Genomic DNA, 26,402 nt, shown 5'->3' on the forward strand with positions numbered 1-26,402 from the left:
TCTAGCTTATATAAAATTGACAAGGGCTGGAGAGATGGCTCAGAGGTTAAGAGCACTGGCTGTTCTTCCAAAGATCCTGAGTTCAATTCCCAGCAACCACATGTTGGCTCACAACCATCTATAATGAGATCTGGTGCCCTCTTCTGGCCTGCAGGTGTTACATGCAGGCAGAGCACTGTATACATAATAAATAAATAAATCTTTTTTAAAAATTAAAAAATAAAATTGAAAAAAACTAACCAGCACAGTGAGTTCTTACAGCAGATAGTAAAAGCATTGTCAGAGGAAACCTTATTTCATGGCCATAAAGCAAAGGAAAAAAGACTAGGGATCTGTAATGTGATTCAAGAGTGTATTCCAGTGACCTAAAGGCCTTCCACAAAGTTACTTCTAAAAGGTTTCAGCACCATCCCTTAGTACCACTGTGGGGACCAAAGATACACGGGGCTTTGAGACGTGTCCAACTCAGCACAGGCTGTGAAAGTATACATGTAGTTATTTTCCCCACACATGATGTTGCCATCTGTGAAGCCCATGCTTGACAATTGTGCCGCTGGGTTATAAGACAAACCAAAACCCTCAGAGAAACATTTCATGTTTTATAAGTCTATACGTTTATATTGGGTCATATTCATACCTACCCCAGATTCCATTTTACTATGGGCCATGAGTTGGGCACACCTAATTCTCAGCTGCAGTATCTACATATGGGGTCAGTATCTTAAGTTGTCATCAGTAGTTAAAGTCTAGAGAGATGGCAAGATGTGTGGTGATGATGGCAGTCTGATGCTATCTTGGATTAGGATAAGGGCCTCAAAGATACAGAGAAATGGATGAACTTTTGAGATATTTAAGAGATGAATCATATCAATGGTACTGAGATGGCTTGATTTGGGAGTGTGCAATAAAGTTAAATCAAGGGAAACATTTATTGGTGGGCAGTTGCTTAAATGCTGCAGCTTTTTGCTGAACTAAACTTCATTTTAAATTTATAACTCATTAATTTTTAATGTGCTATTGTCTTTAATATACTTATGGAATTGTATACCATCTCAACCAATTTTAAAGTATTTCATCATCACCAAAAGGCAACCACTCATATGTTTTCTGTCTCTCTAGATTGGTGCATTCTGGATATTTTACACATGATGTCCTATAGTATGTAGTAGTTTGTGACTGGATGCTTCCTCCTCGCATATGTTTAACGTTCATTCCTGTTGTATCATGTACCAGCACATGTTTTTTTATTGCTAAGTGTTACTGTGTTTATACCAAATTTTCTTTCTTTATTCATTAGTTGGGCATTTAAGTTGTGTCCTAGTTTATCTCTGTTCCTGTGATAAAACACTGGCAAAAATCAACACAGAGGAGGGAGTGGGTTATTGGCTTGCCACCCTAGGTTGCAGTCCGTGGCAGCAGGAAAGTCAAGGCAGTGGGAACTTAAAGGCAGCTAGTTATAGCCTATCCACAGTCAAAAGATACAGAGAAATGCATGTTAGTCATCTAGCTTTTTGTTGAGTCTTTTATAGTGCAGGACTCTCTGCCAAGGGAGGGGCAGTCTTCCATAGGCACGTGCACAGGCCAACCTAATATAGATAACTCTTTATTAAAACACTTTCCCAAGGTAATTCTAGGTTGTGCCAAGTTGACAGTTAAAACTAACTAGTTATAGGTTGTTTATACTGTAGGCTATTGTGATGCTGCTGCTGTGAGCATTTGTGTTTCCATTTTGTATCATTATATGCCTCATGTCTTTTAGATAACTGGTGTCAGATGGTAACTATGTTTAACATTTTTGAGGAGCAACCAGACTGTGTTCCAAAGTGGCCACACCATTTCACATGGGCAAAAACCAAACAGTGTTATAAGATTAAAACATAATTTTCAGAATTTATTAACTAATTAAGAAAAATCATTTAAATTGTATATTTTGGTAGGGTGAAACTGCAGCACAGCAGAAATTTGCTGAAGAACTTCAAAAACGAGAACAGTTTTTAGCAGAACGAGAACAGCTGCTTTTCAGGCATGAAACTGCCTTGAGCAAAATCAAAGGTGTTGAAGAAGAGGTTATGACAAGATTTCAAATTTTAAAGGAGGTAATTATACAGCATTTGATTATAGAGTAATTCTTCTTTCTCTTAGCTTCATTAATTATTACCATCTTGGGGCTAGAGAGATAGCTCAGCAATTAAGAGCGCTGGCTATTCTTCCAGAGGTCCTGAGTTCAATTCCCAGCACCCACATGGCAGCTCATAACTGTCTGTACCAGTTCCAGAGAATCTGACACCTTCATACCAATGTGTATAAGATAAAAGTTAAATAAATTATATAAAAAATTTTACTTAAATATTACCAGCCAGGCATGGTGGTGCACACCTTTAATCCCAGCACCCGGGAGGCAGAGGCAGGCGGCCGCTGTCAGTTTGAGTTCAAGACAGCCAAAGTTACATACACAGAGAGACCCTGTCTCGAAAAACAAAACAAAACAAAAAGATTACCATCTTGCCATATTTGCTTATTTTACCTCTTCTTCCTCTTTGTACCCACTCATGCATATTTTATATTTTATTGTCTAGCTTAAAAAAATCTTAGCCCTCTATCAGATGACTAATTAATGATTATTTTTCCCATTCTGTGTAGCCTGACAGTTTGTCCAAATATTGATGTTTTTTGCTCATAAAAGCTTTGCGGCTTCATGAGATTCCATTGGTTAATCGTTCTTAGTGCCTGTGTCTATTAGTGTACTGTTCAGGAAGTCTTTTCTTGTGCCTATGAGTTCAGATATGCCCCACTTTCTCTTCTGTCAGATTCAGGGTATCTGGCCATGTGTTGAAGTCCTTGGTTCATTTGGAGTTGTTTTCTGCAGGGTGATGATAGATATGGATCTATTTTCATTCTACATGCAACTATATAATCTGACCAACAACATTTGTTGAAGATGCTGTCTTTTTTCCAGTGCTTATTTTTGTTAAGATATTAGGTACTCATAGGTATGTGGACTTATGTCTGCTCTTCAATTTGACTGGATTGATCAATGTGGTTCTTTTTATACCAACACCATGTTGTTTTTATTACAATAGCTCTATAGTATAACTTGAAGTCAGATGTAGTGATATCTCCAGCAGTTTTCTTATTATTTAAAACTGTTGTAGTGATTTTCAGTTTTTTTGGTGTGTGTGTGTTTCCATGCAAAGATAAAGTTTCTCTTTTTTTCTTTTTTGGTTTTTTGAGACAGGGTTTCTCTGTGTAGCCTTGGCTGTCCTGGACTCACTTTGTAGACCAGGCTGGCCTTGAACTCACAACGATCCTCCTGTCTCTGCCTCCTTGAAGTGTTTTTTTTTTTTTTTTCCCCTTCTTTTTCTTCAATTTCTGTGTTTGACTTTTGGTGGCCATTGCATTTAATCTGTAGATTGCTCTTGGAAGGATGGCCATTTTCACAATATTAAACCCACTGATCCATGAGCATGGGAGATATTTTCATCCTCTGATTTCTCCTTTCTTTCTGTCTTTCTTTCTTTCTTTCTTTCTTTCTCTCTCTCTCTCTCTCTCTCTTTCTTTCTTTCTTTCTTTCTTTCTTTAATGCCTTAAAGTATTTGTAATACAAGCCTTTCACTTTCTTGGTTAGCGTTATTTGTGTGGTGTGTGTATGTGTGTGTGTGTGTGTGTGTGTGTGTGTGTTACCTTTTGCCTATGCTTACATACATTGATTAGAGTTTTTGTGATGGAACAATTTCAGTTGTTTTACTTAATTTATGCTTAATAGCATTTATTTATTTGTTTGTTAATTTGGTGGGAATTCAACTTACAGCGGTAGGCCTGTAATTTAGGCTATTAGGCCCCATTGATACGAGATTCTTAGTGGTTATTTAGATCACAGTTCCTTTTTTTCTAGCAACACAGTGCAGAAGTTGACTACCTAACGGAAGCTCTTAAGGAAAAGAATAAAGAAAGCAAGAGAATGAGGTCCTCCTTTGATGCCCTAAGAGAGCTGAATGATAGCTTAAGAAAACAGGTAAGACCTGCTCCATAGGGATTAGATGCTCAGATTATATTTAAGACATTTCAGCCAGAAAGAATTCTATTAAATTGGTTAGCTTTATTATAAAATTCTTATAGACAAATATTTAAATTCTTGCTTCAGATTATTTTTCTTTCCTTTTTAAAATTCTTTATTATTTATTTATTTATTTTTGGTTTTTCGAGACAGGGTTTCTCTGTGTAGCCTTGGCTGTTTTGGACTCACTTTGTAGACCAGGCTGGCTTTGAACTTACAGAGACCACCTGCCTCTGCCTCCTGAGCGGTAGGATTAAAGTCATGTGCCACCACTGCACTTGCTCCATCTTTTTTATCTGGCTGATATAATTGGCAATTTGAAAAAAATTAAAACCAGAAGAACTTTACCAGGTTAACCACAGGCACAGCGGCTGGAACGAAGGCGCAGTGGTTATGAGCCCTGACTGCTCTTGCAGAGGACTGGACTCAGCTCCTAGCACCTACAAGGCGGCTCACAGCTGTCGGCAACTCCAGTTCCAGGGGATCTGATGCCTTCGTCAGGCCTCCACAAGGCGTGCATGGACATGCATGCAGGCAAAATACCCATGCTCATCTAATAATTTTACTTTTAAAGCAAGCATAAGAAAAACTTGGTAATTTGAGAAGGAATCAACTTCCTTCTTTTATGCAGACTAGGACCCCAAGCTCTCTGGTAGTACTGCTCTGTTTTAGGGTAGGTCTTCAAATGTCACTTAACCTAATCAAAATAACCCCTAACCTAATTTAATTCCTTACAGATGGGGCCTGCCTTGTGAATGATTACAGACTCTAACACTAACCATCACAGGAGTTTTGCAAGTTTTTCATAAAATGTAAAGTTTTCTAGATACCATTAATGTTTTATAGTGAAATGGGAATTTTTGGCTGTTTTGTTACATTGCTTGATTAGGTATCTGATACAATTAGATAATATATTGAGAAATCCTTGGTATCAAAATAGTTCAAAATTTTTATTGAAAAAGTAATTTTCCTTCTCCTTAGCTAAATGAAGTAAGTGAAGAAAACAGGAAGATGGAGATTCAGGCTAAAAGGGTTCAAGCTCGTTTAGATAACTTACAGGTAAGTTGCCTGCTTTTCTCTCATGAGTTTTTGTTTTTATAATTTTTTTTAGTGCCTATGTGTGTGTCTGAGTAAGTATATGCAATGTGTGTGCAGTTGCCCAGAGAGGCCACTAGAGGGCATTGGAGCCCCTGGAACTGGAATTATAGGTTGCTGTGAGCTACCCAACTGATGTCTGGTCCTCCAAAAAAGCAATACCTTTTCTTACCTGAAGAGGTTCCTCTCTAATCCTTGTCAAATTTTTAAAAATTAACTAATTATTTTATGTGTATGAGTGTTTTGTCATCATGTATGTCTATGTGTCACGTGTGTGCCTGGTCCCTATGGAAGTCAGAAGAGGGCATTGCATCCCCTAGACCTGGAGTTACAGGTGGCTACAGGTGGGTGCTGGGCACTGAATGTCCTTGGACCTGGGTTACTGGTAGGTGCTGGGCACTGAACATCCCTGGACCTGGGTTACAGGTGGGTGCTGGGTACTGAACATCCCTGGACCTGGAGTTACGGGTGGCTACAAGTGGGTGCTGGGCACTGAATGCAGGTCCACTGGAAGATCAGCCAGAGCTCTTAACTGCTGAGCCATCTTTCCAGCCCTGTCTTGAATTTGTAAAGGATTTGCTTTTTGTAAGATTACTCTTTAATTCATGGCCATGTGCTGTCGCAGAGGAAATATGAGTTCATGACAGTACAGAGACTGAAAGGAGACTCCCATGCTGCTCAGGAAATGAAAAGTCTAAAACAAGAAAAAGCACCAGCTTCAAAGCCTTTCAAGGTATGATATGATTAAAATTCCTCTAACGGAGAGCCAAGAAATTTTCTTTTATCTTTTAATCATTTTTCTTTCTATTTCAAGCAAAATACATATTTTGAAAGATTCTTAATTATTTTACAGAGAAGTAACTGTATGTGTGTATACACACACACACACATGTACATACACATGCATATATGTATACATATACACACATATATCCTTTTCCCCAAAAACAAAACACCATTCAGCACTGTCTTAGGTGCAGTGTCAGTGACAAGTCACAGGCCCTTTAAGGTTACTTGTTGTTAATAAAGTTATTTTCTTATCAAAACCACATCGTGGCTGTATTAGCTATTTGTGTGTGTATATGTGTGTTTGTGTTAGCTATTTTTCAATAGATTTATTTTAGTTCACAGTTTCAGTAATTTTAGCATAGTCATTTGGCTCCCTGTTTTGCAGCCTGTTAGGTTTTTTTTTTTTTTTTTTTTTTAATTTATTTTTGTCAGCTTTATTCAAGTTAGAGAGTCCTTGGGGAAAGGGAATCCTTTTTCTTTTTTTCTTTCTTTTGAGACAGTTTCTCTGTGTAGCCTTGGTTGTCCTAGACCTGGATCTGATTACTGTGACTACAGCCCTGAAAAGGGGAATCTTACTAGGGGGATGCTTCTTATCAGGTTACCTCTAAGCAAGTCTGGCATTCTCTTGATGGCTGACTGATGTCTATTCTGCTGTGGGGCATCACCCTTAGGCAGGTGGTCCTGGATGGCATGAAAGCAAGCTGAACAAGCCGCCAGAAGCAAGTGTTCTTGTATGTTAGTGTGTGCAGCACAAAAACACGTCTGCATGGTTTCTGCTTCAGTTCCTGTGTCTAGGGTCCTGTTCGCGTTCCTTCCTTGGCTTTTCTCCCCAAGTTGTCTTGGTCTTAGTGTTGTCACAGCAACAGAAAGCGGACGAGGATGGGGCAGGACTCGGGACAGAAGGACATGTAGTCAGCCGGCCCGTGCTCCTCATGGCCAGGAAACAGCTGGAGAAAGGCTGGAACAAGGCGTGTCCCCGAGGGGCCTGTCCCCAGTGACGTTCCTCCACCTAAGCAACACTTCCTCACTCTCACCTTCTTCCAGGACGTCATAAGATTATGAGTTGAGTGATTAACCCACTGACTATTCATCATTGATTAAGTCATTGTTAATCTATCATCCATTGAGTCAGAACTCTCATGATCTACTTATTTCACTTCTCAAGGCCCTGCCTCTCAGCATTGCATTTTGGAGGGACATTGGCCATTCAGATCATAGTACTACCCCTTCGTGGGCTCTGTGAATCCCTAGTCTTTTTTAATGTGAGGTGTAAATCATATATAACAACATCTTAGATTATTCTCACATAAAATTTGATGAGTTTTAGCAAATGCTTTTACTTGTGCCATGTACAAACAAATATAGCACTAGATTGTGCCTCTCTGCTCTTTCCTATTCACGCTTGCTCGTCAGAAGCAGTTGTTGACTTGAACTCTATGATCCAGAATGTTTGGCCTATTTGCAGCTTTAGCCCATGGAATTGTGAAGTCTGTCCTCATTTGGGTAAGGCTCTTCTTTTCTGAGCACTGTGTTGGTTGCGTTACTCTAGTCAGCAGTACTCCATGATAAGAATGCATTACAGTTCACTTACCCGTTAGGCTTTGTATCTTACAAATAAAAGGGCTGCACATATTCACATACAAGAATTTTGTGGGCATGCTTTGATTCTTCACTGCATACAAGACCAAGAATTTCTGACTTAGAAGGTAGATTTGTAATTTTGAAAATGTCCATTTTCCAAAGTGATTGTTCCATTTTTGTAATTATAGCAATGTATGAAAGTTCTACTTACTTAACGAACTTGTCACTGTTTATCAATTTTAATCTTTTTCAAAGCTTGAATTTTACAAAATATATATGTAATAATATTTACCATGGACTTTGCTTTGATAAATTTTGTAGCTCTTTATGTAAATTGGGAAAAGATGGAAGTTTTATACCCAGGTACTGGCTTGGAGAGATGGCCCGGTGGTTAGGAGCACTAGCTAGTCTTCCAGAGGATCCGGGTTCAGTTTTCAGCATGCACATGGTGGTTACCACTGTAGCTCCAGTTTCAGGGGATCCTGTTTCTTCTTCTGGCCTTTGCAGACATTGCATGCACATGCTTTGCAGATATGCATGCATGTGAAACACTCATATACATAAAATTAAATAAATAAGTAGTCAGAAATTATATCCAGGGGCTCAAGATTATTGACCTTTCATCTAAAGGTAGTTAGTTTCTACTTGAAGCAAAAACTGAGATTTAAAGGTATTCTTGCAGGCCAGTGAGATGGCTCAGTAGGCAAATATTCTTGCCAACTGAGATTGACATCTTCAGTGAATCCCAGTACCTACTGTAGGAGAGAACTGACCTCTCACAGTCAGTGTATGTTTACACTCACATTTACATATTTTATATAAAGCAATTTATTAGAATGGCTTACAGGCTGTGGTCAAAGTAGTCTACCAGCAGCCATCTCCTGGTGGAAAAGCTGAGAATCTGACCACTGATCTGTGCATGAGACAGCAGTCCCAATCTTGTGTTGGAGTCCTAGAGAGCTGCTGGCTTTCAGTCGACAGTCCCTAAGAAGCAGGCTCTTACCCCAGGGAAGGAGGGCCTCAGCAGCAGGGTAGATGAACATGCCAAGAGAATGAAAGCAAGCAGGGGAAAAGCGAAGCTTCCTTTTCCCAGATCCTTTTATTTTGCCTGCCACCAAAAGGCCCAGACTTAGGGTGGTCTCCCAGCCTCAGACGATCCCCTCAAGAAAATCCCTCACAGGTTTGGCCAGCTGCTTGGGTTTTAATCTTTCTTTCTTTCTCTTTTGGTGGGAGCAAGCATAGATCTCACAGAAGCTAGGCAAATGCTCTACAATTGAGCTATATCCCTAGACCTCTGTCTTACTCTTTTTTTTCTCTTGTTTTGGTAGGCACCCAGAGAATAGGATTTCCAGGGGGGAAATGCACATCATGTTATCAGGTTATTATTACAAAGAAAGTAAGTTTTGTGGGAAGAAAATATGAAATCCCACCCTAGAAATTCTTTAGTTTTGAGAGTCATCAAGTCTGTATTGTTAGGCTTTTTTAGACAGGGCGATTCATGCTGCTGAATTAAAGCCTTTGTTGTTTGGTTGTTTGGTTGGTTTTGGTTTTTTGAGACAGCCTTGGCTGCCCTGGACTCACTTTGTAGACCAGGCTGGTCTTCAACTCACAGCGATCCGCCTGCCTCTGCCTCCCGAGTGCTGGGATTAAAAGCATGCACCACCACGCCCGGCTAAACTTGAATAACATTAATGGCAATTATTTTAAAATGTTTGTTTTTGTTGTTGGTTTTAAGATAGGGTGTCATTGTGTAGCCCAGTTTGGCTTGAACTCATTGTCTTCTTGCTCCCCCTGTAGTGCGGGGGTGGGCATACTCTAGGGCCATGAGAACCCTTTACTGTAGCAATAAGGGGACTTTGATTTTCCTCGTTATGAGAATTTACTTGACTTATCTAAGCACAAATTTTGTGTTTTCAATATTAACTAAGAATATTTGGAGCTGGGCGGGGTGGCACATGCCTTTCTTTAATCCCAGCACTCAGGAGGCAGCAGGCAATCACTTAGCGTTTGAGGCCACAAAGCAAGTCCTGGACAACCAAGGTTAACACAGAGAAAATCTGTCTTGAAAAAAACCAAAAGTAAATAAATAAACAAACAAACAAACAGAAATAAAAATTGATCATGGGGTTCTCAACTGAAGTAAATATTTTATTTAATGTTTGATCCATAGACAGCACTCAATGGACAAGTGTATGAACTGTTGATTGTGTTCATGGACTGGATATCAGACCACCATCTTAGCAAAGTGGAGCCTGAAGAGCCTGGTGTGGATGGTGAAAAACCATCATTCAAACCTCCTCAGAGAAGTGACATTCAAGAGAAGTGTGTAAAGGTCAGTTTTTAAGAGTTACCTATTTGTGTTTTACCTGTATGCATTTTGCCTGTGTGCCTGGTGCCTGTGGAGGGCAGAGAGGGTGTTGGACCCCCTGGAATTGGACTTACAGAAGGTAGGGAGCCAACATCAGCGTGTCCAACCTAACCTGGGTCCTTTGTAAAAGCAGTAGGTGGTTTTACTCGCTGAGTCCTCTCTCCAGCCCCCTGGGTTTTTGTTTTTTTGTTTTTTTTTGTTTTTGTTTTTTTGTTTTCTAATCTTAAATTCATGATGATTAAGTAAGAAAAAGCTTCTGGCATTTTTATTTATTTTATTTTTTTTAAATTACATCTATTTATTTAATTTGGGGGCAAGGAGGTCACATGTATACCACCACACTTGTATAGAGGTCAGAGGACAACTTTCTGTAGTCAGTTCTCTCCTTCCACTGTGCAGATCCCAAGAGTGGGACTCAGGTCCTCAGGCCCGGTGGCAAGCACTTTTACCCACTAAGCCATCTCATTGGCCTGGCATTTTTATTTTTTAAATTAGATTCATGTATTTTATTTCATGCGAGAATATTTTGCCTGCATGTGTGATTGTGTAGCACATGTGTGTGTGGTGCTGCAGAGGGCAAGGCCTGCTTTGGAGCCTTTAGAACAAGAGTTACAGATTTCTGTTAGCTTCCATGTGGTGCTTGGAACTGTACCCAGCCCCAACTTCTGACATGTTTCTAAGTAAAAAAGGTTGAAAGTATTTTTGTTTTGTGAGGCAGGGTCTCACTCTGTTGTTTAGGATAGTGTTAAACCTAGGATTCTTTTGTCATAAATTCCCTTCTGGCTTTGAACTTGCTATAGAGAAATGGTTTATATAGATGTTAAAATTTCTAAAATCAGGGCCTAGAGAGATGGCCCAGCGGTTAAGAGCACTGTCTGCTCTTCCAGAGGTCCTGAGTTCAATTTCTAGCAACCACATGATGGCTTATCTATACTGTGATCTGGTGCCCTCTTCTGGCATCAGGTGTACAAGCAGGCAGAAGACTGTATAAATAATAAATGAATAAATCTTTTTAAAAATTCTAAAATCAAATGTGTCCTATTATAGCTATAACAAAATATCATAAGATATTAAGACAGTCCTCATAGACAGTCAAGATTCCTCTTAAGCAACTCCAGGCAATGCCAAGTTGACATTTAAAGGTGAGCAGGCCAGGTTGATACTTATATACTCTAAAAAATCTTGGATCACTGAGATAACTTTAGAAATTAACCATAGGGGTGTGGTGGTGCACACCTTTAATCCCAGCACTCTGGAGGCAGTGGATCGCTGTGAATTCGAGGCCAACCTGGACTACAAAGCGAGTCCAGGATAGCCAAGGCTACCCAGAAAAAACCTTGTCTCGAAAAACCAAACAAACAAATGGAAAAAAAAAAAAAAAAAAAAAAAGAAAAGAAAAGAAAGAAAGAAAGAAGTTACCCATAGTCTTTTGGGTTTTTTTGTTTTTGTTTTTGTTTTTCTCTCCTTTTTTTGTTTTGTTTTGTTTTTGTTTATCGAGTCAAGGTTTCTTTATGTAGCTCTGGCTGTCCTGGGCTCAGTTTGTAGACCAGACTGCCTCGAACTCACACCAACCCACTTGCCTCTGCCTCCCTGAGTGCTGGAATTACAGGCAAGAGAAAAGCAAGTTGCCGCGTACAAAGGAGCAGCTCTTGCGGCAGATCCTTGTGAGGCAGCTGGGGTGGCACCAAGTACCGCGAGTAAAACTGTCAGATGTACTCTGTCCAGTAGGGCTGCCTTTTATAAGTGGAAAAACAGATAAAGAAAAGCCGAGGGGCTTCACTAACCACTGTCCTGCTGGGGGAACTAAAGGGAATCTGTCAGGATGCAATGAAAGCTCACATAAGCCATATGAAAGAATAAATACAGTAAGTGACAATGTAGTCATTTTTATATAAAACATGCAATACTAAAATCATATAGATATATAGGCCTAGGCAGTGGTGGCACACGCCTTTAATCCCAGCACTTGGGAAGCAGAGGCAGATGGTTCAGTGTGAGTTCGAGGCCAACCTGGTCTACAAAGAGAGTTCCAGGACAGCCAAGGCTGTTATACAGAGAAACCCTGTCTTGAAAAAGCCAAAAAAGAAAAAAGAAAGAAAACTATAAAATATTTTTGAGAGAAATTTAAAGTATCTATATAATAAACATCCATAGTCTGGAAGACCTAATATTTTTTAAAAATGTAAGTTCCCTACTCCAAATTATTCGCATATTCAATGCATTCCCCAAATTTCTTTTTTTTTTTTTTTTAATTATTTCTTTATTTCTATTTTATCTGCACTGGTGTTTGCCTGCATGTATGTTTGTGTGAGGGTGTTAGATTTTGGAGTTACAGACAGTTGTGAGCTGCCAGGTGGGTGCTGGGAATTGAACCTGGGTCCTCTAGAAAGCAGTAAGTGCTCTTAACCACCAAACCATCTCTCCAGTCCCTGAATTGCCCAAATTTCAACTTGCTTCTTTGTAGAAATTGATAGACCAATCCTAAAAGTCGTTCAGTTCATTTTTGGAAAATTGTGGCAATTGGTTTGAGATGTCTAAGCACACTGCGTTTTTGTTTCCCACAACCTTCAGCTTTTGCCTCTGATGACAGAGCAGCTGCAGTGGATGCCATTTGTGAACCCCAAACTGCATGAACCGTTCGTAAAGTTTATATACTGGTCTCTAAGGCAGCTAGATGCTGGCACACAGGTACTGACTCACTGGAACCTATCTTCTAGCACACTCTACTTAGTGTCAGTTCTCTTGGTTATGTTTCACAGAAAAATAAAATGTGTGTGTGTGTGTGTGTGTGTGTGTGTGCGCGCGCGCGCACATGCGCACTCGAGTGCATGAACGTTCTATTCTCTATTTGAGAACAATCTTCTCTGTGAAATACTGCCCTAAGGTTTTGATAGAAATTGTATTCAGCTTTTATACCAATTTCGTGTGCTCAGTCTTTTTAGTATAGGAACATAACCATCTTTTCACTCACAGCTTTGTGTTCTTGCATCAGTGTTGTATAATTTTTGCATAAAATTCACATGTATACTGTTAGATTTTTCAACTGTTTGTTTTTGAGTGATTTTTATCTGTTAAGTTTTGTTCTCTGTATGTTTATGGTGATAGCATGTAGACATTTATTTAATAGAATGTTGGTCTTTGGTTTTTGTGTTTTGAACCTTGTCTGGTTTTATATCTATTTGATTTATAAAAATTGAAATTCTCTCATCCTTTATATTTCTTAGACGTTATTAGGTAGATAGAATGGATTCTTTAAATATTTGATAGTGCTCAGGAGGTTAAGTTTTTTCTTCCTTTTGCATGAGCACTGGCCTGCGTGTATGTAAACGCGCCATGTGCATACAGTGCCCACAGAGGCAAAGAGAAGAGCATGTATGTAAATGCACCCTGTGCATGCAGGGCCCACAGAGAAGAGCATTGGGTAACCTGTGGTTACAGAGGGCTGTGAGTTATCATGTGGGTGCTGGGACTGAACCCAGCTCCTCTGCAAGACCAGTAAGTGCTCGCTGTTTATTTGTTTCTGCTTTTTGAGACAGACTCTCTGTGTGTGTAGCCTTGGCTGTCCTGGAATCACTCTGTAGACCAGGCTGGCCTCAAACTCACAGTGATCCGCCTGCCTCTGCCTCCCGAGTGCTGGGATTAAAGGTGTGTGCCACCACCACCCGCCTCACTAAATGTTCCTAAGCACCTAACCATCTCACTATCTCAGAGATTTATTTTGAGGAAAGTTTTAAAATATGAATTCAATTTTTCTTTAAAATTTTATAACGTGTATGTGTGTATACATACATGTGTCTTTGTACCATATGGGAGTCAGAAAGCAACAAGTACCATTTGGGTTCTAAAGATTTAACTCAGGTTGACAAGTGTGGCAGCAGGGGTCTTTTCCTGTTGAACTGTTCCATCAGCCCCTTATAGTTACGAGGTTATTCTGATTTTTCTAACTTCTGGTAGTTGGTGCTTTTTGAGGAACTGAACCATTTTGTCTCATTGACAAATTTATATATCTAGTATTTGGAATGTAAAGATAAAATGGAAACAGGTACAGCATCACTGGCTGTCTGAAATGAGCTGCTTTAAGGTGGCTGTGTTTTCACAGTGGCCTTCTTTCTGATGTGCCTCAGTATCCACAATAGTGCCTCTGTTACAGTCAAGGTGGAGAATTTGTAGGCTTTTAATTCTTTACTCTGGCTATTTTTCCTAAACATTTTGTTTGTTGTTGTTGTTACTACTTTGTTTTGTTTATCAAGATGGTTTCTCTGTGTAGCCTTGGCTGTCCTGGACTTGCTTTATTGACCAGGCTGGCCTCGAACTCACAGATATCCACGTGCCTCTGCCTCCCGAGTGCTGGGACTAAAGGCCTGTGCCACTATGCCTCGCTCTAAACATTTTTTAAAATTGATCTTTCTAAGAACCATTTCTTTGTTTTGCTGACACAATATATTTTTTGTTTTCAATTTAATTTCTTCTACTAAAAGTTTATTTTACTCTCTTGTTTCTTGGTTACTGAAATGAAAATTTAGATAATTGATTTAAGAGTTTTTCCTTTTGTATATGTGGTAGTGTTTGACACAGTCTTCCTGTATAGCATAAGCTGGCCTTAACTCACAGGCCTTCTGCCTCAGCCTCTTGAGTGCTGGGAGTATAGTGTATGCCACGATGACAGCTTCTCTCTCTCTCTCCCCCTCCTCCCTCTCCATCTTGTCTCTCTCCCTTGCTGCCCCCTCCCCAGGTATGTGTTCATGCATACACATGCACTTGCATCCACGCACATGCATGTGGTTGTGTGGGTATATAGAACAGATAGACATAAGCTGTCTTCTGCAGTCACTCTACTTTATTTATGTAAATATTTATTTTATTGTATATATATGTATACATGAAGTATATGTGTGAGCATGAGTGTCATAGCCTGTGTGTAGAGGTGAGAGGACAACTTTGTGGAATTGGTTCTGTCCTAGCTTTCTGTAGTTTCCAGGGCCAGGGCATGAGGCTTGTGGGACAAATGCCCCTCCGAGCCATCTCGTAAGCCCTCTCCATTTCTGAGACACATCTGGAGCTCACTGATTGGTTGAAATGGCAAGCTAGTGGTGTCCAAGGATCTGCCTATACCTGCTTCCCTGCCAGCCCCCCAGTACTGATTGGGGTTACAGACGGGGGTGCTGGACATTCATCTCAGGTTCTTTTTTATTTTAACTTACAATTGACTCTTGTAAATTTCACATCATGCACCACAAACCCACTCATCTCCCCATCCCTTTGTATCCACCCTCTGCCTTTGTAACTCCCCCTGCCCCCGCAAAAGTAAAAGAAAATCTCATCATGGAAGCTGTAGTGTGTCACTGTGTGTCCCACAGTACACCCTTTTGTCCACATATATTTCTTGCAAATGTTCATTGCAGTGAGCATTGGTCTGGTTCCAGCCCTCTGTTTCTGCTATACTATCAATACTGGATCCTCTCTGGGACTCCTCTCAGATATTCTTTTTTTTCCTGTATCATGCCCTGGAGATTCTGCAGCTTTGGATCTGTAGGTCTGGCTCCTTCATGCCCCCCACCCTAGCAGTTTGTATGGTATAGATGTTGGGTGGGCCAGCTCAGAGGACTGGATCTGGGCCTCGGTGGCAGCAGACTTGGTCAGCCTGCCAGCTCTCCTGCACCATACCACCAGGGCAAGCTCTTCAGCACTGCCGTGGCTAGCTCACCCAGTGCCTCAGCCAGCAAGTGTAGGGCCATCTCTCACGAGTGCTGCAGCCAGTGAGGGGCAGGGCCAGCTCTGCACAGCCCTTGGACATTAACATGGTCCTGGGCGGCAGCCCAGACCTTAGGTGGTGGTATGAGCCACTGACATCAACACAGACCCCTGCTGCTGCACGGTCATGGACCCAGACATGGCCCTCAGCAGCATGGGCTGGGACTTTACCAGGGCCTCAGGTAATAGGGCAGGCTACTCACAGCAGGCCGTTTTCTCCACCCTCACATCCCCACTGCTGCGCCTCTCTTCATTGTGCTCAAAGCATTCAGCTTGTCCTTCTCCCCCACGGCCACCACATACTTGTACTTTGTAGTGGCTCCCCCACCTCACACTTCACAGTCTTGCTCTTGCTGCAGGCAGGCCGTGTGCAATTGGGCAGGCCACACTGCAGGCAGGCCACATGTCATTGGGCAGGCCACACTGCAGGCAGCCACATGTCATTGGGCAGGCCACACTGCAGGCAGCCACATGTCATTGGGCAGGCCATACTGCAGGCAGGCCACATGTCATTGGGCAGGCCACACTGCAGGCAGGCCACGTGTCATTGGGCAGGCCACACTGCAGGCAGGCCACGTGTCATTGGGCAGGCCACACTGCAGGCAGGCCACGTGTCATTGGGCAGGCCACACTGCAGGCAGGCCACGTGTCATTGGGCAGGCCACACTGCAGGCAGGCCACGTGTCATTGGGCAGGCCACACTGCAGGCAGGCCACGTGTCATTGGGCAGGCCACACTGCAGGCAGGCCACATGTCAGTGGGCGGGCCACACTGTAGGCAGGCCACATGTCTTTGGGCAGGTCACACTGCAGGCAGGCCACGTGTCTTTGGGCAGGTCACACTGCAGGCAGGCCACGTGTCATTGGGCAGGCCCACTGCAGGCAGGCCTCTGGGTGTCTTCCACCTATGCTTCATGGTGGTGGGCGGGCCCAGCTCAGGTTTTATGCTTGTGTAGCAGGCACTTAGCCACCCGAGGCACCTCCATTTTCCACATATTTGATATGTCACATTTTTACTTACATTTAAAAAATACTTATTTTTTTGTGTATATGTATGTGTGTGTCTATGTATATATTTATATCCTGACACTTTCTAGTACTACCATCAATAGCTGAGGATAGTATGTTAAAGTTATGTTGTAGCCTGCACGTTTGTTTCTCTTGTATCACTTGTTTTTGTCTCACATTAAATAATAAGTTTTTTTTTTAATGTGAGCTGGGTGATAGTGACACATTCCTTTAATTCCAGTACTCAGATAGCAGAGGCAGGTGGATCTCTGAGTTCCAGGACAGCCAGAGCTACACAGAAAAACCCTGTCTCAAAACACCAGAAATAAATAAATAAAATAATGATGATGATGATGATGATGATGATAAAAGTGTTTAGCCTGCACATGCATGCAGTGCCTATGGAGCTCAGAAGAGGGCCTTTGACTCCCTTGAGTTGGAATTATAAACAGTTGTGACCTGCCATGTGCTGCTGGAAACAAACAGCAGTCCTATGCTAGAGCAGAGGGTGCTCCTAACAGCCGAGCCATCATGCCAAGCCTAGTTTCACATTTCAAAATTTTGTTGATTGGTGAATATACATTTAGGATTATTATGCCTTCTTGGCATATTGATCCTGTTTTTATTATATAATTTCCTTTTTTCTTGATCATTTTCTTTAAAAATTTTTTGAAATTTGCAAGTTTTAATTATTTTAAATTTTTTAAAATGGGAACATTCTGCATGCTACTAAAACGATGTACTTTTCCAAGCCGGGCATGGTGGCGCACACCTTTAATCCCAGCACTCGGGAGGCAGAGGCAGGTGGATCGCTGTGAGTTCAAGGCCAGCCTGGTCTACAAAGTGAGTCCAGGATAGCCAAGGCTACACAGAGAAACCCTGTCTCGAAAAACCAAAAAAAAAAAAAGTACTTTTCCTCAGGGATACCAAAGTCTGATTTACAATCCGTTTAAACAGTCACCTTGTTCATTCTACTCACCGCCAATCATTTGATGCCCCCACAAGTCAGAATGTCTGTTTTTAGTTTTTCATATACACATTCAAAATGTGCTATCCACATTGCAGTATCAATTCTGAACTTAGAATGAGTTTATAAATCCTAATGACGATGTGGAAAATCATCATGAAAATAAGTGACAAGGGCTGGAACACAGAACACAACACAGAAACTTCTAAGTTATTTCTAAGTCTAGCTTGCACATTCTCATTTTCAGTAGTGTGAAATTGTTTCCTTTTGTTTGAGTTGTAATAAGTCTGTGGAAGGCCGTCAGATCCCACGTTATTCTAGAGATACCTTATTCTGTGCCATTATTTCCCTTTTGTCAGTTTTCTTGTTGCAATTTATCCTATGAGAATTTCCCGTGTATTCCCAGTATTTGATTCTTTTGAAATTGTTACATTTCCAGAGTCCACTGGGGGTATTTATAGAGAGACTGAGCTGAAAACATGAAGCCAGCCATTTGCTAAGCAAGCACTCCTGTGTGCCTGCCCAGAGCAGAGTTGGCAAGGTCTGGTCTGGTCCAGGGCTGAGGCAGGACCTGGAAAGAGTTAAGTTATTTGTGGTTCCCGGGAACCTGGCTTTTCCTCCTTGAAGAGACTGAGGTTATCAGTCCCCAGGCCACCATGTGCTCAGTCTGTGATGCACTTGAGACACCCTGTGTTCCTTTGAGCAACACTGCTCCATTAGCTTCCTGTGGACTTCACTCTTTCAACAGGGCCTCTGAGAAAAACCTGATTTGGCCTGGCTCCCAAGAGGGAAGGAGGTGCACTCACAGGAGTCCAGCTCTCTTTTGTTGATGTGCCAGATTTAACCTGATCTTAACTCCTTAAGAAAACATTTTAAGAAAAGAAGTCCATACTTGGTTTTTAAAAGTTAATTATGTAGTTTTAATTGTAATTTTGCATATTTTCTATTCTATTTTTCATAAATATTTGCTTTACATAAATTTAATCAAAGCATTTAAAATAGATGATCATGCATATATTTTTTTTTTTTCACAGCATTCAACTATGACCTCAACATTAAGGAGATTGGGTGAAGACATATTTAAAGGAGTTGTCATTAAAGGAATTCAGGATAATTCTTTAGAACATTCTGTGGAGAACAAACCAAAGGCAGCATCGTTCTTCAAGAGCTCCAGTTTGTCACTAAGATTTTTGTCAACCTTAATTGTCCTCAAAACAGTCACTCAAGGTGAGCCTCCAGAGTGTCCACTGAATAAATAGTTATGAGTGAGTATTACATAATGAAGCATTTCTTTTACAGTCAAGTATGTTCAATACTTTCAGAATGAGATTCAGTTATTTTATAATAGTGGTGCATTTTGCTTTTTAAAGCTTAAGTGAAAGAATTAATGTAAAAGTTTGGCAAAAGTTTGGCATATAGTAAATTCTTAGATGGCTGTTATTATCAATAAATACTGCTTTAAATATTTAAGAACTTGTTTTACTTGAGATCACAATTAATGTTTATTAGACTGTATTAGCTGTCTTTTGATATAATAAAATACCAAACAAGAGACTTAAAACAACGTGTATGGGGCTGGAAAGGTGGCTGAGCATTTTAGAGCACTTGCTGCTCTCACAGAGACCCTAGGTTTGGTTCCCAGCACACATGTAGCATGACTCTCAATTGCCTCTAGCTTTAGCTCCAGTGGATCCAATGCCTTGTTATGGCCTCCGTGAGTATGAGGCATGCATGCAGTGCACAGCCACAACCCTTGGAAGCCAGCACAGCGGCTTGACACAGTTCCAGCAAAGCTGAGCAGATTGCTCTAATCACTCTCCTTCTATCTCTAACTTTTGGGTTTTGGTCTCTGCTTGTTGCATTCTTGGGGGACATTCTGAATTATGATTCATTTTATGTCTTTTCCTGAGAAAATTATGCCTGAGTCTTTTTAGGAAAATCCTAAAATTAACTTTATCTGGCTATTATTCCTTATGCCTTCGAGATCTTTAAACGGAGATATAGCCAGATGAGGCCATTACTCCAGGAGTCTCCTTGAGGTATTTGCCCCTGAGCAAACTCAAACAGTATAATTGGTGCAGGGTAAACAGAAACAGTTGACAAAACCTGACTGGCCAGGAGAATAGGCTACAGATTCAAGGTCTCAGCGGGTGTGGTGACGCACGCCTTTAATCCCAGCACTCGGGAGGCAGAGGCAGGTGGATCGCTGTGAGTTCAAGGCCAGCCTGGTCTACAAAGTGAGTCCAGAATGGCCAAGGCTACACAGAGAAACCCTGTCTCGAAAAACAAAACAAAAAACAGATTCAAGTGTAAAGATGGGGGTCATATAGGGTACATTCCTGAAGGAATTAAACTAGATTGACTAAAACTTTTCCTACTTTATAGCATAGGTGATGAAATGTAAATAAAAGAAGTTAGATATTAGCATCTGCTATTCATAAAAAGACTGGCTTAGATATTTTGTCTGGAGTGCTCTCAAACTACAAACACTTGACAGGCTACACTCTTTTTTGTTTATTTGTTTGTTTGTTTTTTGGTTTTTTCGAGACAGGGTCTCTCTGTGTAGTCTTAGCTGTTCTGGATTCGCTTTGTAGATCAGGCTGGCCTCGAACTCACAGTGGTCCACCTGCCTCTGCCTCCCGAGTGCTGGGATTAAAGGAGTGCATCACGACGCCTGGCCAGGCTACACTATTAAGCAGGCTGTCATATAATAAATGTGTTTGCTTTGGAGAAGACATTCTTTAGATTCTTTAAATTGGAGTTATGGGGCTAATAATAATAATAAGTACTGTTCTGTTTGTATTTTCTAATTGTGACTGTACTTGTAACCCTGGACATGTAATGGAAAATCAAACACATAATCTGTACCACTTGGAGAACCATTAGTCGCTCTTTGTTCTGTGAAACCTGTATAAACAAAGAAGCACCTGAGTGCTAGTCAGTCAGGGAGCTGCCAGATTCCCCTGACCATCATCCCGGCTCCCTCCTTCCCCTTGCTGACTCCTTATCTCATCTGTGTGCTGCCCTTTCAGCAAGGACCCTTGGCCAGGGAAGCCCCTCTGCCCCAAGGCCCCTGGGACAAAACAAAATCTTTAAGAAACAAATTCATTTTACTAGTTTACAGATCCTTGCATTGGAAGTTTGGCCTGGGCTTAGCTACCTTTTCTGGATCATCTTCCTGTTCCCCACTGGCCTCTCATCATGAGATCTATTCCTGGCCATCTTCCAGGAGACTGCAGAGCACACAAGGCTGGGCGCCTGTCCACACAGCATCGCTTCTGTGTGCTTTGGCCAAGCCACCAGGTTAGGCAAGGGTTGAGGCTGGCAACAGAGTTCCCTTTTCATTTTTCCATTTACTTATTAATTTAATCATTTTACAGCCTGACCCTGCCACCACCTCCCTCCTCTCCTACGGGTTACATACACACACACACACACACACACACACACACACACACACACACACACACACACACACACACCGTCCCCTTCTCAGAGAAGGGGAGGCCCTTAAGGGGTATCAACCCAGCCTCACACCTCAAGTCAAGTCGCAGCAGGACTAAGCGCATCCTCTCCCACTGGGGCCTGGCAGGGCAGCCCAGAGAGGGGAAAAGGGATCCAGAGGCAGGCAATAGAGTTGGAGATAGCCCCTACAACCATTCCTAGGGGACCCACATGTTGACCATGCTGTATGTCTGTTACATACGTGTAGGGGTCTAGACCCAGACTGTGCATGCTCTTGGGTGGTTCAGTCTCTGTGAGCCCCCATGCGCCCAGGTCCTTGACCCCTGCAGCTCTCCAGAGCTCCCTTTTCATAAGAGTTGCTGCAGAGAATTTCTCATGTTTTTATTATCTACCATGTAGACTAAATGAATAAAAACAATTGAGGACAACTCTGCATTCAAAGACTAATAGTCCATTATTAAATCTGTGTGTGTGTTGCACGGCACGGACACATGCAGGTGGTCCATGCATAACTGCCCACAATTCATTTAAAAAATATTTTCTCATTTAAATTGTGTGTGTGTGTGTGTGTGTGTGTGTGTGTGTGTGTACACGCATGCATGTGAATGTAGCACCCTTGGTGTTGGAGCACCTGGAACTGGAGTTAGAGGAGGTTGTAAGCTTCCTGACATGGGTGCTGGGAACAAACTTCTGTTCCTCTGCAAGAGCCATAAGATGCTCGTAACCACTGAGCGAACTCTCCAGCTCTAGCACATACATTTTTAAAAGCACATTTTGATACAGTTGATAACTGAAATGTTGGAAACCTAAATTCATTTTATTAGTTTTATTTTTTTAGAAAATCTTCAACAGTAAAGAAATTAAAATGACACAGCTTGACTTATTTTTGAAAGGTTAGGCCACTCGGTGGTTAAGAGTGCTTGTTCCAAAACAATCCTATACAATAAAAGATCCTCCGGAGGAATCTCCATACCTGATCTCAAGCTGTACTACAGAGCAACAGTAATTAAAACAGCATGGTACTGGCAAAGCAATAGGCCGGTGGATCAATGGAATCGAATTGAAGATCCAGAGATGAATCCACACACATTTGCTCACTTGATTTTTGACAAAGAAGCCAAATCTATTCAATGGAAAAATGATAGCATCTTCAACAAATGGTGCTGGTCTAACTGGATGTCTACATGTAGAAAAATGCAATTAGACCCTTATTTGTCACCATGCACAAAACTCAAGTCCAAGTGGATTAAAGACCTCAACTTAAAACCAGAGACATTAATTCAGTTAGAGGAAAAAGTGGGGAAGAGCCTGGGACACACAGGCACAGGAAACAACTTCCTGAACAGTACACCAACAGCCCAGGCCTTAATGTCAACAATTAATAAATGGGACCTCATGAGGCTGAGAAGCTTCTGTAAGGCAGGAGACACTGTCAGTAGAACTAAGCGACAGCCTACACACTGGGAAAAGATCTTCACCGACCCTTCATCTGACAAAGGTTTAATATCCAAAATATATAAAGAACTCAAGAAAGAGTGCTTGCTCCTCTTGTGGAGGACTGGAGTGTGGCTCCCAGCACCTCTTCCACAGCTCCAGTTCCACATGGCCCCATACCCTCTTCTGGCCCCTGCAGGCACCCACACTCATGTTCTCCCGCTTCCCACATATATATGTATAATTACAAATAAAACAAATATCTTTAAAAGGATAAAAGCTCTTTAGAAAACTAATAACCAAATACGATTTTTCTATCTGTGAAAACTGTTAAAGGACAACTCTTTTCCCCTCATTTTAAAACTGAAAATAATTTTTCTCATTCATTATATTCTGATAATGGTTTCTCCTCCCTCGTCTTCTCTGGGATCCTCTCCACCAGTCTAACTCCATGCCTTGTTTCTCTATCTTTCTACAAAACAGACAAAACAAAACAAAGCTAAACAGAATTTTTTTACATAAGAAGAAAAATATAAGAAAAACACACACACACACCATAAAAACACAAAATAGGAAACTGTAATATACAAAGCAAAAGTCCAGACCAAAAGATTTAAAGAAAGAAAGAAAAGGACAACCTTTTAAGCTTATAAATTAAAAAAAAAAAAAAAAAAGTACCATTAAGCTGGATGCAGTGACACACATGTCTACTTAGCACTAAGAAAGCCAAGGCAAGAGAACTAAAGCAGATTTAAGGCCAGCCTGGTCTACACATGATGTTCCAGACTAGGCAGAGCTAGCTATGCAGTAAGACCCTGTCTCAACTAACAGCCCTATGATATAGTACACTTAATCATGTTTGCTGTTGCAGGTAATTTTAAATACAGTAGGGGGCGCTGCTGTAAAACTTGTTCCTACGAAGAGGTCAGGCTTTGCTATTCTATGTTGTTGCTTCAAAAAATGTTTGGCCAAGCAGATGACTTGGTGGCTAATGTGCCTGCCATACAAGCATAAGGGCCCTGGTTTAGATTCCTGACATCCATACAAGAGCCAGGCACAGCAGTGTCTGACTCCGGTCCTAGCGCTGAGGGCTACAAACAGGTGTATTGCTTGGGCTCACTGGTCAGCCTCTCTAACCAAAATGTTGATTCAAGTTCAGTGAGAGACCCTGGCTCAAAACAACTAAAGAAAAAGGGTCCAGAGGCCACGAGTGGGGATGTACGTAGGAGGGGGTGGAGGGAGGAATGAGAAATGGAAAATGATGTGATTATATTTTGATTTCAAAAATAAGAGTGGCACCTAACACCAGTATCTGTCCTCCGCACGCACACAAACATGCACAAATGAACTTACAAGCCAGACAAATCTGAACAGAACCTAGCAGTTGTGCTAAATATGTATTTGTTTGCAGAGTTTATTTTTATGTAAAAAAATTAAGTGGTATTAGTGTTCTTTGAACTGAACTCTTCTAGAAATAAAAATAGCATATCACAAATGGATACAGATTAGAATTACTCAAAGTTTTTTCATGCACATTTTCGAGAATTATTTTTATTATTTCTTATTCTGTGTATGTGTCTGTATGGTCTGTGTGCATGTGAGAGCCAGCAGTGTCCGTTCCTGAGGAACTGGAATTAGAAAGAGTTGTGGGCCACCCAACACTGCTGGGAACTGAACTCAGGGACTTCCCAAGAGCGTAACAGTCCTGCCACTATTGCTCCAGTGGGCACAGCTTACCTGGCATGTTGGTATTGTAGCTTGTGAGGTTTACAGCTGCAAAAGACTGTTACACTGGCCATTTCTTCCAGCAGCCTGAGTGGCACTTTCCAGGAATGAGAAAGCCAGTAGGAAGCAGCGTAGGGCCAGCTTGCATTCTCCATGTTCTGCAACCAAAATGTGCAATGTCTTCAGCCGTGGGCTCTTATAGTCCAGTTCTGAGGGGCAGAGAAGAGCAACGGCAGAAGCCTGTACTGGTGATCTCCAGCCCGCCCCTTCCACAACCAACAGCTCACAGGGAGATATCCCACACCTGGGACCACTAGGGGATTCCATTTACCAACTAATGACTTTGGAGTCCTATTATTATTATTATTATTATTATTATTATTATTATTATTGTTGTTGTTGTTGTTGTTGTTATCATTAACAGGGTCTGGCTATGTAGTCCTTGCTAGCCTGTAACTCACAGAGATTTACCTGCCTCTGCCTACTTTAGGAAAGGCGTATGTTTGCCTCAAGACACTCTATTATACCTCCTCCTTTAAATAATACTTTTTTAAAAAAGGTAACTCAGTGTTACGTGAATAGCATGGATTTTTAAAAATTTCTTAGAATTTTATACTGAAGGAACGTTTTGGAAACTACACATGTTTAAAAGCAGTTAAAACTATTGTACATGTCATAATGGGATAGCTGCTGAACCAAAGAGTAATGGTACAAGTCTCTGATATTTTATTTGCATTGATGGTAATTTAATTGGTGCTTCTCTTAACGTAATGGCTTGCCAGTCACATGTGGAACATGTTTAAAGGGAAGGAATTGAATCTGATCTCGAAGTGCCATTCTAGTGTTGGTATTGGTAAAATAATTGCTGTCGTTCATAATAATGGTTAGGTCACAAAGTGTAGTGGACCACAGCAAAGCCCAGTGTAGTGGACACAGGTTTTTGTTTTGATCCCAAGTGTGGCATAAGTAGTGGATGTAAACATGTTTTTGTTTTGGTCTCAAGTGTGGGATGGGGAACAGACTTGTGAGAGAACAGGTGATGTTTATCCACTAGAGGATGAGCCATCTCGTGAGGGGGCTTGGTTTTTGCAGGCTGAAACACATCTTAGTACAGACTCTGAGAGGAGATATATATATGGGCCAAAAACAGGAGGCTGGGGGCTTTTTGGGTCTTGGGATTGTCTGGCTGTTCATCGTTTCACTTTGAGAAACGCTCCTAGAGAGACAGCTCCAGAGGACAGTCCGGGTCCCAGCTGCTGCTCCAGGTTCCAGCAGCAACTTTGGTGGAATTGCTGGTCTGCTCAATCCTGCTGGCTACGCCAGGGGAATCGCTCCCAGGAACTGAGTCCAAAAATGTCTACTTCTCCTGTTCCCATTAACCTCTTTTCTCTCCTATCTAGGGTAGGTGGGTTGGAAGGGAGATGTAAGAATTAAAAACCCCAAATAAAGTAGGTTTGGAAAAGGTCAGCGCCTACAGCCCAGCCTTTTTGAAGTTGTTTTGAATGGTGTGATATTTACTCTTTAGTAGGAGACAGAAATCCGTGCTTAGAACTTGTTGAGCAAGTTTGTGTATAGTTACAATTTTAAGTGGGGAGGTATTTAGAAGTCAGCAATAAGACATGGAATCTTAGAAGCTATCTTTAAGATATCAATACTAGTTCTGTTTAAGTTAGTAGAAGCATGGAAATATATACTGCTGTGTTATTTAATATTAATCATTTTCTGTCTTATTATAAACAAAATGGGGCTTATTATTTTAATATATCAACAATTAACCTTTTGTAATTGGGCTACCTTTTCTTTCTCCTTCTCCATTGCATTCCAATAAACCAGTGAAGAAGAGGAATCTAAACTTAGTTTGTGATCATTTAATTATTTTATATTTTTATTTTATTAAAATGGTGGATTTTTTAAAAAAAACTTTGTTTCTGATTGAATAACTGATGCATAGATGGTTGTTTATATTGTTTCTAGCTGACTACCTAGCTCAAGCATTTGATTCCCTTTGTTTGGACTTGAAGACAGATGAAGGAAAAACCCTATTTTTGGAGTACCAAGCTGTTCCAGTGATACTGAGACACCTGAGAATATCCAGTAAAGGGCTCTTATCCAACGTCATCGACAGTTTGCTTCAGATGACAGTGGAATCCAGTAAGTTTGTATGTC

General features: G+C 41.2%; 2 protein-coding genes across 6 annotated transcripts in view; both read left to right on the forward strand.

Annotated features, from left to right (window-relative positions):
* The window catches only part of Ranbp2 (RAN binding protein 2), a 531,879-nt gene that overhangs the window by 77,212 nt on the left and 428,265 nt on the right, over positions 1 to 26,402 (forward strand). The window lies entirely within an intron of this gene.
* The window catches only part of Ccdc138 (coiled-coil domain containing 138), a 60,177-nt gene that overhangs the window by 17,267 nt on the left and 16,508 nt on the right, over positions 1 to 26,402 (forward strand). For 3 of the 5 annotated variants that reach the window (XM_051153078.1, XM_051153076.1, XM_051153079.1), the window contains 8 exons: positions 1,938 to 2,096; positions 3,893 to 4,012; positions 5,036 to 5,113; positions 5,775 to 5,882; positions 9,690 to 9,851; positions 12,459 to 12,575; positions 18,647 to 18,839; positions 26,211 to 26,387. In XM_051153078.1, coding sequence (XP_051009035.1) covers positions 1,938 to 2,096; positions 3,893 to 4,012; positions 5,036 to 5,113; positions 5,775 to 5,882; positions 9,690 to 9,851; positions 12,459 to 12,575; positions 18,647 to 18,839; positions 26,211 to 26,387 — 1,114 coding nt within the window. Of the gene's footprint in view, positions 1 to 1,937; positions 2,097 to 3,892; positions 4,013 to 4,791; positions 4,867 to 5,035; positions 5,114 to 5,774; positions 5,883 to 9,689; positions 9,852 to 12,458; positions 12,576 to 18,646; positions 18,840 to 26,210; positions 26,388 to 26,402 lie in introns of those variants that run through there. The other 2 variants (XM_051153080.1, XM_051153077.1) reach the window with 2 other exon arrangements.

The sequence above is a fragment of the Acomys russatus genome, chromosome 11 (assembly GCF_903995435.1).
Source record: "Acomys russatus chromosome 11, mAcoRus1.1, whole genome shotgun sequence".
NCBI lineage: Eukaryota > Metazoa > Chordata > Mammalia > Rodentia > Muridae > Acomys > Acomys russatus.